The sequence below is a fragment of the Chiloscyllium plagiosum genome, chromosome 14 (assembly GCF_004010195.1).
Source record: "Chiloscyllium plagiosum isolate BGI_BamShark_2017 chromosome 14, ASM401019v2, whole genome shotgun sequence".
NCBI lineage: Eukaryota > Metazoa > Chordata > Chondrichthyes > Orectolobiformes > Hemiscylliidae > Chiloscyllium > Chiloscyllium plagiosum.
In genome coordinates, this window is record NC_057723.1 from 10,011,553 (window position 1) to 10,025,239 (window position 13,687).

General features: G+C 45.5%; 1 protein-coding gene across 2 annotated transcripts in view; it reads left to right on the top strand.

Annotated features, from left to right (window-relative positions):
* The window catches only part of LOC122556884 (RELT-like protein 2), a 25,781-nt gene that overhangs the window by 7,959 nt on the left and 4,135 nt on the right, over window positions 1–13,687 (top strand). For both annotated transcript variants that reach the window (XM_043704143.1, XM_043704144.1), the window contains 3 exons: window positions 2,815–2,886; window positions 11,856–11,919; window positions 12,618–12,689. In XM_043704143.1, the coding sequence (XP_043560078.1) occupies window positions 2,815–2,886; window positions 11,856–11,919; window positions 12,618–12,689 (208 nt within the window). The remainder of the gene's footprint in view (window positions 1–2,814; window positions 2,887–11,855; window positions 11,920–12,617; window positions 12,690–13,687) is intronic.

Consider the following 13,687-nt stretch of genomic DNA (forward strand, 5'->3'; position numbering starts at 1 on the left):
ATGTTGTGAAACTTGAAAGGGTTCAGAAAAGATTTACAAGGATGTTGCCAGGGTTGGAGGATCTGAGCTACAGGGAGAGGCTGAACAGGCTGGGGCTGTTTTCCCTGGAGCGTCAGAGGCTGAGGGGTGATCTTATAGAGGTTTACAAAATTATGAGGGGCATGGATAGGATAAATAGGCAAGGTCTTTTGCCTGGGGTCGGGGAGTCCAGAACTAGAGGGCATAGGTTTAGGGTGAGAGGGGAAAGATATAAAAGAGATCTAAGGGGCAACGCTTTCATGCAGAGGGTGGTATGTGTATGGAATGAGCTGCCAGAGGATGTGGTGGAGCCTGGTACAACTCCAACATTTAAGAGGCATTTGGATCGGTGTATGAATAGGAAGGGTTTGGAGGGATATGGGCTGGGTGCAGGCAGGTGGGACTAGATTGGGTTGGGATATCTGGTCGGCATGGACGGGTTGGACCGAAGGGTCTGTTTCCATGCTGTACATCTCTGTGACTCTATGACTCTAAGACCCCTGATTGTTCATTATTCGCTCTGTTACTGGGATGATGGTACATTACAAGTTGCGGATATGGACAGACCTCACAATGAAGGGGACACTGTCTTTAACACATCACTGCCCTTGGTACACTCACTGCAGTAACATTTTTACCAATTGTTAGACAATCAGTCACAGCTCAGTGGTTGACTCACTGCCTTCGGAGTCTGAGGAGTACGTTTCAAGGTTTGACACACAGACACTACCACATAATTTAGACTGGAACTCCTGGTGCCATAACTGAGGAAATTTAACTGTAGTAGGAGCTGATCTGTTGAAGGGGCAATTCTGACGGAGTATTGCATTGTTGGAGGACAGAACTAAATGACAATGGGCGACACGGTGGCACAGTGGTTAGCACTGCTGCCTCATAGGTTCAATTCCCACCTCAGGCGACTGTCTGTGTTGGAGTTTGCACATTCTCCCCGTGTCTGCATGGGTTTCCTCCGGGTGCTCCGGTTTCCTGCAGGTCAGGTAAATTGGCCGTGCTAAACTGCCCGTAGTGTTAGGTGAAGGGGTAAATGTAGGGGAATGGGTCTGGGTGGGTTGCTCTTCGGTGGGTCGGTGTGGACGTTTTGGGCAGAAGGGCCTGTTTCCACACTGTAAGTATTCTAATCTAATCTAATGTAATCAATGCACTGTCAGAGGGGCAGTACTATGGGAGTACTGCACTGTCAGAGGGGCAGTACTAAGGGAGTACTGCACTGTAAGAGGGTCAGTACTGAGGGATAGCTGCACTGTCAGAGGGTCCGTACTGAGGGAGTGCTGCACTGTCAGAGGGTCAGTACTGAGACTGTGCTGCACAGTCAGAGGGTCAGTACTGAGGGAATGCTGCTCTGTCAGAGGGTCAGTACTGAGGGAGAGCTGCACTGTCAGGGGGTCAGTACTGAGGGAGTGCTGCACTGTCAGAGGGTCAGTACTGAGGGAGCGCTGCAGTGTCAAAGGGTCAGTACTGAGGGAGTGCTGCACTGTCAGAGGGGCAGTATTGAGGAAATGCTGCACTGTCAGAGGGTGAGTGCTGCACTGTCAGAGGGTCAGTACTGAGGGAGCGCTGCACTGTCAGAGGGTCAGTACTGAGGGAGTGCTGCACTGTCAGAGGGGCAGTATTGAGGGAATGCTGCACTGTCAGAGGGTCAGTACTGAGGGAATATTGCATTGTCAAAGGGTCCGTACTGAGGGAGCGCTGCACTGTCAGAGGGTCAGTACTGAGGGAGTGCTGCACTGTAAGAGGGTCAGTACTGAGGGAGTCCTGCACTGTCAGAGGGTCAGTACTGAGGGAATGCTGCACTGTCAAAGGGTCCGTACTGAGGGAGCGCTGCACTGTCAGAGGGTCAGTACTGAGGGAGTGCTGCACTGTAAGAGGGTCAGTACTGAGGGAGCGCTGCACTGTAAGAGGGTCAGTACTGAGGGATAGCTGCTCTGTCAGAGGGTCAGTACTGAGGGAGTGCTGCACTGTCAGAGGGTCAGTACTGAGACTGTGCTGCACAGTCAGAGGGTCAGTACTGAGGGAATGCTGCTCTGTCAGAGGGTCAGTACTGAGGGAGAGCTGCACTGTCAGAGGGTCAGTACTGAGGGAGCGCTGCAGTGTCAGAGGGTCAGTCCTGATGGAATGCTGCACGGTCAAAGGGTCAGTACTGAGGGAGTGCTGCACTGTCAGAGGGGCAGTATTGAGGGAATGCTGCACTGTCAGAGGGTCAGTGCTGAGGGAATGCTGCACTGTCAGAGGGTCAGTACTGAGACTGTGCTGCACAGTCAGAGGGTCAGTACTGAGGGAATGCTGCACTGTCAGAGGGTCAGTACTGAGGGAATGCTGCACTGTCAGAGGGTCAGTCCTGAGGGAATACTGCACTGTCAAAGGGTCCGTACTGAGGGAGCGCTGCACTGTCAGAGGGTCAGTACTGAGGGAATGCTGCACTGTCAAAGGGTCAGTACTGAGGGAATGCTGCACTGTCAAAGGGTCAGTCCTGAGGGAGTGCTGCACTGTCAGAGGGGCAGTATTGAGGGAATGCTGCACTGTCAGAGGGTCAGTGCTGAGGGAGTGCTGCACTGTCAGAGGGTCAGTACTGAGGGAGTGCTGCACTGTCAGAGGGTCAGTGCTGAGGGAGTGCTGCACTGTCAGAGGGTCAGTACTGAGGGAGTGCTGTATTTACTGCATTATAACATTGTTTACATTTCATTGTCTGTTAAGCATTTGGAATGTCCTGAAAAACACTGTAGAAATGCAAATCTTTAATTTCTCAAACACTTAATCAAGTCATCACCTTGTTTGCAGATGTTCAGGAAACTAGCAAATCGAACCAGGATACCGTTGGACAGATTGTGCAATGCATAATTGAAAATGAAGGTAAGCATCTTTGAAGGAACAGAGAGTCGGGTCCTGCCCACATATTCTCAATAGAACACATACAATGAACCATGACCCTCTCTGGAGCTGACTGACAGAACACTGTTTTTGAACAGAATAAATCTTGCCCTGTATTGTCAGCAAATACTCCCATAGTAGGTATAGCATGTGTTACATACAGAGTAATGATCCTTCTAACTAAGAACAAAGAACAAAGAAAATTTACAGCCCAGGAACACGCCCTTCAGCCCTCCAAGCCTCTGCCGATCCAAATCCAGTGTCTAAAACTATCACCTAATTCCTAAAGATTTGCATCCCGCTGCTCCCCACCTACTCATGCATTTGTCCATACGCACGTTAAATGAATCTACCGTGCCTGCCTCTACTACCTCTGCTGGCAATGCGTTCCAGGCACCTACCACCCTCTGGGTAAAGTACTTTCCACGTGTATCCCCCTTAAACTTCTCATCTCTCATGTTGAATCCGTTACGTCTCGATAATGAATCCCTCACCCTGGGAAAAATCTTATCTCTATCCACCCTGTATGTGCCCTTCAAGATTTTGTAGACCTCAGTCAGGTCTCCCTCAATCTCCTTTTTTCTATTGAAAACAATCCTAACCTACTTAACCTCTCTTCATAGCTAGCACCTTCCATACCAGACAACATCCTCGTAAACCTTCTCTGCACCCTCTCCAAAGCATCCACATCCTTTTGGTAATGTGGCAACCAGATCTGTACATAGTATTCTAAATGCAGTCGAACTAAAGTCTTGTACAACTTTAACATAACCTGCCAGCTCTTATACTCAATACCCCGTCCAATGAAGGCAAGCATACCATATGCCTTCTTGACCACTCTATCCACCTGCGCAGCAACCTTCAGGGTACAATGGACCTGCACTCCCAGGTCTTCCTGCTTAGCAAATTTTCCCAAGGCTCTTCCGTTACAGTATAATTCACTCTAGAATTATACCTCACATCTGCCACTTCTTCGCCCAACTCTCCAATCTATCTATATTCTCCTGTATTCTTTGACAGTCCCCTATGCTTTCTGCTACTCCACCAATCTTTGTGTCATCTGCAAACTTAATGATCAGACCATCAATGCCCCCTTCCAGATCATTTATGTGAACTGAAAATGCTTGAGAAAAAAACTCAGCAGTTCAAGCAGTATTGTGGAGAGAGAATCAGAGTTAACATTTTTAGCTCAATATGAGTCTTCTTCAGCACTGCTCCCCTTACTATGTCCCCATGAAACACTCTCAGGTCAGATATAGCACAGGTTAGATACAGAGTAAAACTCCCTCTATACTGTCCTCAAACACTCCCAGGGCAGGCCTAGCACAGCTTAGAAATAGAGTGATGCTCTCTTCACACTGTCCCATCAAACCTACCCAGGACAGATGTAGTTTGAGGTTACATGGGGAGTAAAGCTTTCCCTATACTGCTGCATCGAATACTCCCCTGGCACATAAAGCATGTACTAGATATAGAATAAAGCTCCTTCTAAACTGACCTATCGAGCATTCGCAGGGCAGGTTCAGAACGGGGTTAGGTACAAAGTAGAGCTCCTTCTGCAATGCTGCTCTACAGAGGATGTGAACTTTGATGTGGCAATGGGGCACTATCCAAATCTACAAATGAGTTACATTTCTGGACTGATAATCCAGAGGATTGAATCCCTGGGACAGTTTGAGAATTTGAATTCAGTTTTTAAAAGTCTAGAAATGAAAAGCTCATCTCTGTAAAAGTGACCATGGAGCTGTCATATAGTCACAAAATCCAAAAGGTTTGCTAATGTCCTTTTAGGAAAATCTGCTGTCCTTACCTGCAGTGGAGCTACACGTGACTTTGTCCCACACCAACGTGATTGGCTCTTAACTGCCCTCTGAAATGGCCAAGCAAATCCCTCACTTATACCAAACTCAGGGATGCTCAATAAATTCTATATTTGTAATTTTATAAACCAAAGGCAAAAATTTGGGATCATTTACAAACCATTTTAATCTGTGATGGCGATAAATGGGTCTGTATTGGATCAAACCATGTATGTCCAATTTGGATTCTGCCAGGGTCACTCAGCTCCTGACCTCATTACAGCTTTGGTTCAAACATGGACAACGGAGCTGAATTCCAGAGGGCAGGTAAAAACGACTGGTCTTGACATCAAGGCCACGCGCGACCGAGTGTGGCAAAAAGGATCATTAGTGAAACTGGAGTCAATGGGAATCAGGTGGAAGAATCTACAATGGTTAGAGACGTACCTGGAACAAAGTGAGATTGATGTAGTTGTTGGAGGTCAGTTATCTCAGCTGTAGAACATCTCTGTAGGAGTTCCTCAGGGTAGTGTCCTAAGCCCAACCATCTTCAGTGGCTTCATCAATGACCATTCCCCCATCATAAGGTCAGAAGTGGGAATATTCATCGATGACTGCACTATGTTTAGCACCATTCATCAGTCCTCAGATTCTGAAGCAATCCATATCCAAATGCAACAAGACCTGAACAATATCCAGACTTGGGCTGAAAAGTGGCAAGCTACAGTCATGCCACACAAATGTCAAGCAATGACCATTTTCAATAAGAGACAAACTAACTATCTCTATCGACATAGAGGAGATAGTGAGGTCTGGAGATGCTGGCAATCAGATTGAGACTGTGTTGCTGGAAAAGCACAGCAGGTCAGGCAGCATCTGAGGAGCAGGAGAATTGATGTTTTGGGCCAGAGCCCTTCATCAGGAATGAGGCTGGGAGCCTCGGGGGTGGAGAGGTAAATGGGAGGGGGGTGCGGCTGGGGAGAAGGTAGCTGAGAGTGCAATAGGTGGATGGAGATGGGGGTAATGGTGATAGGTAGGAGAGGAGGGTGGAGCGGATAGATGGGAAGGAAGATTGACAGGTAGGACAGGTCATGAGGACAGTGCTGAGCTGGAAGGTTGGAACTGGGGTAAGGTGGGGGAGGGGAAATGAGGAAACTGGTGAAGTCCACATTGATGCCCTGGGGTTGAAGGATCCCGAGGCGGAAGATAAGGCTTTCTTCCTCCAGGCGTCGGGTGGTGAAGGAGCAGCGATGGAGGAGGTCCAGGACCTGCATGTCCTCGGCAGAGTGTGAGGGGGAGTTGAAATGTTTGGCCACGGGGTGGTGGGGTTGATTGGTGCGGGTGTCACGGAGACTGGACACCCGCAGAGCACTTTAGGGAACATCTCCGGGACACCCGCACCAATCAACCCCACCACCCCGTGGCCGAACATTTTAACTCCCCCTCCCACTCTGCCAAGGATATGCAGGTCCTGGGCCTCCTCCATCGCCACTCCCACACCACCCGACATCTGGAGGAAGAATGCCTTATCTTCCACCTCAGGACTCTTCAACCCCAGGTCATCAATGTAGACTTCACCAGTTTCCTCATTTCCCCTCCCCCCACCTTACCCAGTTCCAACCTTCCTCCCCTCCAACCTATCACCTTTACCCCCACCTCCATCCACTATTGCACTCTCAGCTATCTTTTCCCCAGCCCCACCCCCCTCCCATTTATCTATCAACATCTGGGGGCTATCATTGACCAGAATCTCGACTGGACTAGCCATATAGATACAGTGGCGACAACAGCACGTCAGAGATTAGGAACCCTGCAGCAAATAACTCAGCTCCTGACCCTCCAAAACCTGTCCCCCTTCTACAAGGCCCAAGTCAGAAGTGTGATGGAATACTCCCCATTTGACTGAATGAAAGCAGCTCCACTAACACTCAAGAAGCTTTACATCACCCAGGACAAAGCAGCCCACTTGATTGGCATCACATCCAGTAACATCTGCTCTCTCCACCACCAACTCCCAGTAGCAGCAGTGTCTACTATCTACAAGATGCACTGCAAAAATTCACCAGAGATCCTTAGATAACACCTTCCAAGCCTACAACCACTTTTACGTAGAAGGGCAATAGCGACAGATACACATACAAGTTCCCCTCCAAGCCACTCACCATCCGGACACCATTCATTCAGTGTCTTTGGTCCAAAATCCTGAAATTTGCTTTCTGGCAGCATTGTGGCCTGATTATAGTCGTTCAAGAAGGTAGTTCCACACCATCTTCTCAAGGGCAACCAGGGATAGGCAATATGCTGGTCAGCCAGTGTGCCCACATCCCACAAGTGAATACAAAACAAAAGAAAAATTATAGTGCCCTCGATTGGTATATAACTTGTGAAAGTGATGATGAGCAAGCATTCTGGTTGAATCTTTCCTTAAGTTTAATTCACAGGATGTGGTTGTTGTTGACATGTTCAACACTTTTTTCCCACCCCCAGTTGCCTTTTGAGAAGGTTCATGTGAGACACCATCTTAAACTCCTGCATTCTGTGTGATAAAGGTGCTCCCACAGTATTGTTAGCATGGAATTTACAGAATTTTAACCCAGTGATGGTGAATGAGCAGCTAACATTTGTACAAGTGAGGGATGTGTCAGTGCCCTGAAAGGGGATCATTGAAGGGATACTGTTCCCAAGCACCTGCTGTCCTTGTTCCTCTGGGTGGTGGAGGTGTAAATTTGGAAGTCCTTTAAATCCAAATTGATATGATCCCAGCCAATGTTATTGATGGATGAGTCATATCCCAGTGTGAAATCTGCTTAATAGATGATACTTCATTTTATTTAACATGGTCGTCATTCACTGAATCACAAGGCTGCAGAGTTTCTTTAACAATAAAGCAGAAGTTTATTATGCAATAGGGAATAAATAAAATAAACTAAGATATCAAAATATGGAACACAGTTTGAAATATCTTGAGACACAGCAAAGTTTCCTCAAACTATCATTTTACAGCATTTCATATCTAGAGAAATTAACGTACCAAATCAAATCTTTATATCTGACTGAGCTGCTTCTCCCTAATTAAGACCATTAGATCATAAGAAATACAAACAGAAGCAAGCCGTTCATCCCCTTGGGCATGCTATGCTATTCAGTAGGATCATGGCTGATCTGACGTTCCTCATGTCCACTTTCCTGCCCTTTCCCTGTAACCCTTGATTCCTCTGATTAAGAATTCAGCTATTTCAGCCTTAAATAAACAAGGACTCAGTCCCCACTGTTCTCTGTGGCAAGAAGTTCCAAAGACTCACAACCCTTGAGAGAAGAAATTCCTCCTCTTCTCAGACTTAAATTGGCGCCCCTTAATTCTGAGACTGTACCGTCTGGTCCGAGACACTCCTGTGAGGGGAAACATCCTCTCAGCATTGACCCTGCCAAGCCCCTTAAGAATCTTCTTTGTTTCAATGAGATCAACTTTCATTCTTTCAAAGTCCAGTGAGTAGAATCCTGACCTATTTAGCCATTGCTCATGACAGAATCTTTCCATACCGGGGATCATCTTAGTGATCCTTCTCTGAACTGATTCCAATGAATGGACTCGCAAACTCTTAACATTCACGTATACCTGTGTTTTTGTGTTTGCCGCTGTTTACCTATTATTTACCTATCTATGCTACTTAACTCTGTGATCTGCCCGAATTGCTCGCATGACAAAGCTTTTCATTGTGACAATAAATTCATTTCAATTCAATTCAATATCTTGCCTTAAATAAAGGGACTGAAACAGCTCACAGGACTCCAAGTGTGGTCTCATCAGCACCTTGTACAGTTGCAGTAACACTTCCCTACTGTTGTACTCCAACTCTTTTGAAATAATGACCATAAAGTCATGGAGTTATATAGCATGAAAACAGACCCTTCGGTCCAACCTGGTCATGCCACCAGATATCCTAAACTGATCTGGTCTCATTTGCCAGCATTTTGCCCATATCCCTCTAAACCCTTTCTATTCATGAACCCATCCAGATTCCTCTTAAATGTTATAATTGTACCAGCCTCCACCATTTCCTCTGGCAGCTGGTTCCATTCACGCACTACCCTCTGCGTGAGAAAATTGCCTCTCAAGTCTGATTTAAATCTTTCCCTCTCACCTTAAATCTATGCCCCCTAAATTTGGACTGCCCTACCCTGGGGAAAAGACTCACCCCTTAGCCTTTGACAAGGTAAAAACAATGACTGCAGATGCTGGAAACCAGATTCTGGATTAGTGGTGCTGGAAGAGCACAGCAATTCAGGCAGCATCCAAGGAGCTTCGAAATCGACGTTTCGGGCAAAAGCCCGATTCCTGATGAAGGGCTTTTGCCTGAAACATTGATTTTGAAGCTCCTTGGATGCTGCCTGAACTGCTGTGCTCTTCCAGCACCACTAATCCAGAACCTCAGCCTTTGACAGTCCAGGCAAAGACACCCCAGACTGTTCAACCTCTCCCTTTGGATCCGACCCTCCAATCTTGGCAACATTGTTGTAAACCTTTTCTGAACCCTTTCAAGTTTAACAAGGTATTTTCTATAGCAGGGAGCAGTATTCTAAAAGTCGCCTAATCTATGTCTCGTACAGCCACATAATGACTTCCCACATCCTATCCTTGATGCACTGACTAATGAAGGCAAGCATACCAAACACCTTCTTCACCACCTGTAACTCCATTTTCAAGGAGCTATGCAACTGAACCCTGAGGTCCCTTTGCTTAGCAACACACCCCAGGGCCCTACTGTAAGACCTGCCCTGGTTTGCCTTCTCAAAATGCAACACCTCATACTTATCTAATTTTAAACTCCATCTGCCACTCCTCGGCCCATTGTTCCATCTGATCAAGGTCCCACAGTACTCTGAGATCACCTCCTTCGCTGTCCACTGCACACCAATTTTAGAGTCATTTGCAAACTTACATCCAAATCATTTATATAAATGACAAAAGTAGTGGACCCAGCACCAATCCTTGCAGTACACCATTGGTCACAAGCCTCCAGTCCAAAAAACCACCGTCTACTACCTCTGTCTCCTACCTTGAAGCCAATTTTATATTTAACTGGCTAGCTCCCCCTGGATTCCATGTGATCTCACCTTGCTAAACAGTCTACCATGTAGAACCTTGTCGAACTCTATGCTGAAATCCGTATCACCAATGTCTACCACTCTGCCTTCATCAGTCTTCTTAGTGACTTATTCAAAAAACTCAATTACGTTAGTGAGACACAATTTCACACAAAGCCATATTGACTCTCCTTAATCATTCCTCGCCTTTCCAAATACATGTAAATCCTATCCCTCAGAATTCCACCCCCAACAACTTACCCACTACTGAGGACAGGCTCACCGGTCTGTAGTTTCCTGGCTTTTTCTTACAGTCTTTCTTAAATAATGGTACCACATTAGCCAACCTCCAGGCTTCCAACACCTCACTTGTGGCTGTTGATGATACAAATATCACTTCCAGCAATCACCTCCCTAACTTCTCAAATAGTTCTTGGATACACCTGATCACATTCCATTAGCTCCATTAGTTCTATCCTGTGAAATGTGAAGTCTTTTTACATGAATACTCATGATACTGACAGATTACACTTTCTTAGTTTTAATAATCTGTCAATTTCTCAATAAATGCTCCTGGTCAGGAAGTTGCAGAAGTTAAATTGGGATAACCAAGCTTTCCCTGAACTGTCCTATACTCCTTTCTAGCAGAGAAACTATATCTGCTCACTCACTCAACTTGTCCAAATCACACTGAAGCATCTCTGCATCCTCTTTACAGTTCCCTCTTCAGCCTAGTTGTGTGTCATCTGCAAATTTAGAGATATTACAATGAAATTTTCCATCTAAATCATAAAATAGCAGAGGTCTAAGTACTGATCCTGGTAGTACCATAATACCACTGGCTGCTAATTGGAAAAATACTCACTGATTTCTATCACTTGTTTCTGGTCTGCCAACCAGTTCTCTATCCATGTCAGCTCACCACCCTCAATGTCATGCATTTTAATTTGACATACTGATCTTTTATGTAGGATCTTATCAAAAGCCTTCTGAAAGTCCAATTAACCCACATCCACTGGCTCCCTCTTATCAACTCTACTAGTTACAGCCTTGAAAATTCCAGTGGGTTTGTCAAGTGTGACTTGCCCTTTGTAAATCCATGCTGACTCTGCCCAATCCTGTCACTGTTTTCCAAGTGTTCTGTTGTTAAATCATTTCTAATGAACTGTAGTGTTATTGCCACTTCTGGTGTCAGGTATAAAATCGGTATAAAATCCCCGGTTTCACCCTACCACCTGTTTTAAATGGAGGTTAGATTAGCTACCCTCCAATCCATAGCAATTGTTCCAGAGTATCTAAGAATCTTGAAGGGTGACAATCAATACATCTACTGTTTCTAGGATACTTCATTAACTGCTCTGGGATATATTTTATCGGGCCCTGGGGATTTATCAGCCTTTAACCCAATCAATTTCCCAACACCACTTCCCACTAAGATTGATTTCCGTCAGTTCCCTGTATTCCCCAATATTTTTTGGGATATTATTTTTGTCCTCCTTTTTGAAGACTGACCCAAAGTATGTATTTAATTGGTCTGCTATCTTGTTCCCTGTTTCTGGCTGTAAGGGACCTACAATTTATCTTCACTAATCTTTTATCTCTTTACGTATCTATGGAAGCTTTTACAATCAGTTTGTATGTTTCCCACAAGCTTATTTGCATACTCTATTTTCTTCTCTTATTCAATCTCTTTATGCTCCTTTGCTGTTGTCCTTCTTGTTCACCCCCCCCCCCCCACCACCACCTTTCAAAAGGCATATACTCCAGGGAATTCAGAACAAGATTAATCTTCTGCAACAGTTCCGTTCACCCAAATAGATCAGAGAAGAATTTCCCAAATGTCACCTTCCCTCCCCCCCCCCCCCCAGATTTTTTATTCCTTCCCTTTGTCTCTACCAAGTGATTACATGGTTATGAACAGGATGGGCCGTGTGTATAATGTGATGGCCAATGTATCGTGATTGTGAGGGACAGGCTAAAAGGACAGGAGGAGGGTCTTGACCATTATTGCTTGTTTTGTTCTTATTTAGTCTTGGTGATATCTTCTGTCTTTGTGCTGTTGCCCAGCTAACGTGGAGGCGCTCAACGAGTTGCTAAGGGAACATGAACAGGTGAAACCTCCAGTACCCAGGTAAGAGGAAAGAGGATCTAAACGTGAGTTATCTCTCAAGCATTTTATTTATCATTCCCATCTCTGTCTCCAAAATGTGTTTATTCAGAGTATATGTGTGAAAACATAGTTCTATCCTGATGAATATATTCAATAAAAATACGGACAAGTAGCAGTGATGACCAAAAGCTTGGGAAAAGAGCATCTTAAAGCAGAGAGAGGTAGAGAAGGAAAGAGAGGGAATTCCAGAGCTTGGGATCAAGGTGGGTGAAGGCACAGCCAGCAATGTTAGAATGATGACTATTGGGAATGCTTAGGAGGCTAGAATGCAGAGGAAAAGCACAGAAATCTTGAAGGGTTATAGATTTGTTGGATTTTACTGGGATAGGGAAGAATAAGGCCAGGGTGAAACTGCAAACAAGGATCAGAACTTTAAAATTTAGGAGGTTCTGGACTGTGAACCAGCATAGGTGAGCAAGACTGAGAAAGCAGTGACTGAAATAGGTCTTGATCTGAGTTAGTCAGCAGAATTTTGGATGTGAATAATTTTCTGAAGTGTGATGGGGAAAATCCATTTTATTATTCATGAAAATAGATACAATAGCAGAAAAAAACCTCACTCAGAGAACTAGAACTTTGCTTCCATAATCACCAATAAGGAGTTCTTGATTTTTTTCTGCATTACCCAGATGGTGAGAGTCTGAATTTCCCTGTTTCAGCATCATGAACCTCACAGATGCGGCCATACTGGAGAGTCAGCGCCTTATGTTACACTCGCAAGGCTCCAAGAGGTAACTCATGCCTCAGAGCTCAATACTTGGCTGTCCAAAGTCAGAATGCATAACACTTAACATTTAGAATCGAGATAATTATGTTGGAGATAACAATTCCTAAAACGACACAAATTAAAATTACTAAGAATAAGTAAGGAAGTCAGGGCAAATTTTCACTCAAAGGAAAATCAACTTGAGTAATAGGTGAGTTGAGAAGAATGTTTAAATATTTATGGCAACTTGATGCCCTTGCTGTTGAGCTCAACAAAATAGCAGTATTAAGGAAGTACCAGAGTGCACTCAATTAAAACGAAGAACCACAGATGCTTAAGATCCGAAACAGAAACAGAAGCAGAAATTGCACTAGAATTTACTGTTGGAAGGGTCATGCTAAGGTACAACAGCCCTGTTGAGAGGAAAGTTACTGATTGGATTGCTGTAATTTTGGAGGGCAGTACTGAGAGAGCACTGTATTGTCAGAGAGGCTGCATTGAGGGAGTACTGCATTGTCAGAGAGGTAGTACTGAAGGAGTACTGCATTGTCAGAGAGGTAGTACTGAGGGAGTGCTGCATTCTCAGAGAGGCAGTACTGAGGGAGTACTGCACTGTCAGAGAGGTAGTACTGAGGGAGTGCTGCATTGTCAGAGAGGCTGCATTGAGGGAGTGCTGCATTGTCAGAGAGGCAGTACTGAGGGAGTACTGCATTGTCAGAGAGGCTGCACTGAGGGAATACTGCATTGTCAGAGAGGCAGTACTGAGGGAGTACTGCATTGTCAGAGAGACAGTACTGAGGGAGTACTGCACTGTCAGAGAGGCAGTACTAAGGGTGTGCTGCACTGTCAGAGAGGCAGTACTGAGGGAGTGCTGCATTGTCAGAGAGGCAGTACCGAGGGAGTACTGCATTGTCAGAGAGGCAGTACTAAGGGAGTGCTGCACTGTCAGAGAGGCTGCACTGAGGGGGTGCTGCATTGTCAGAGAGGCAGTACTGAGGGGGTGCTGCATTGTCAGAGAGGCAG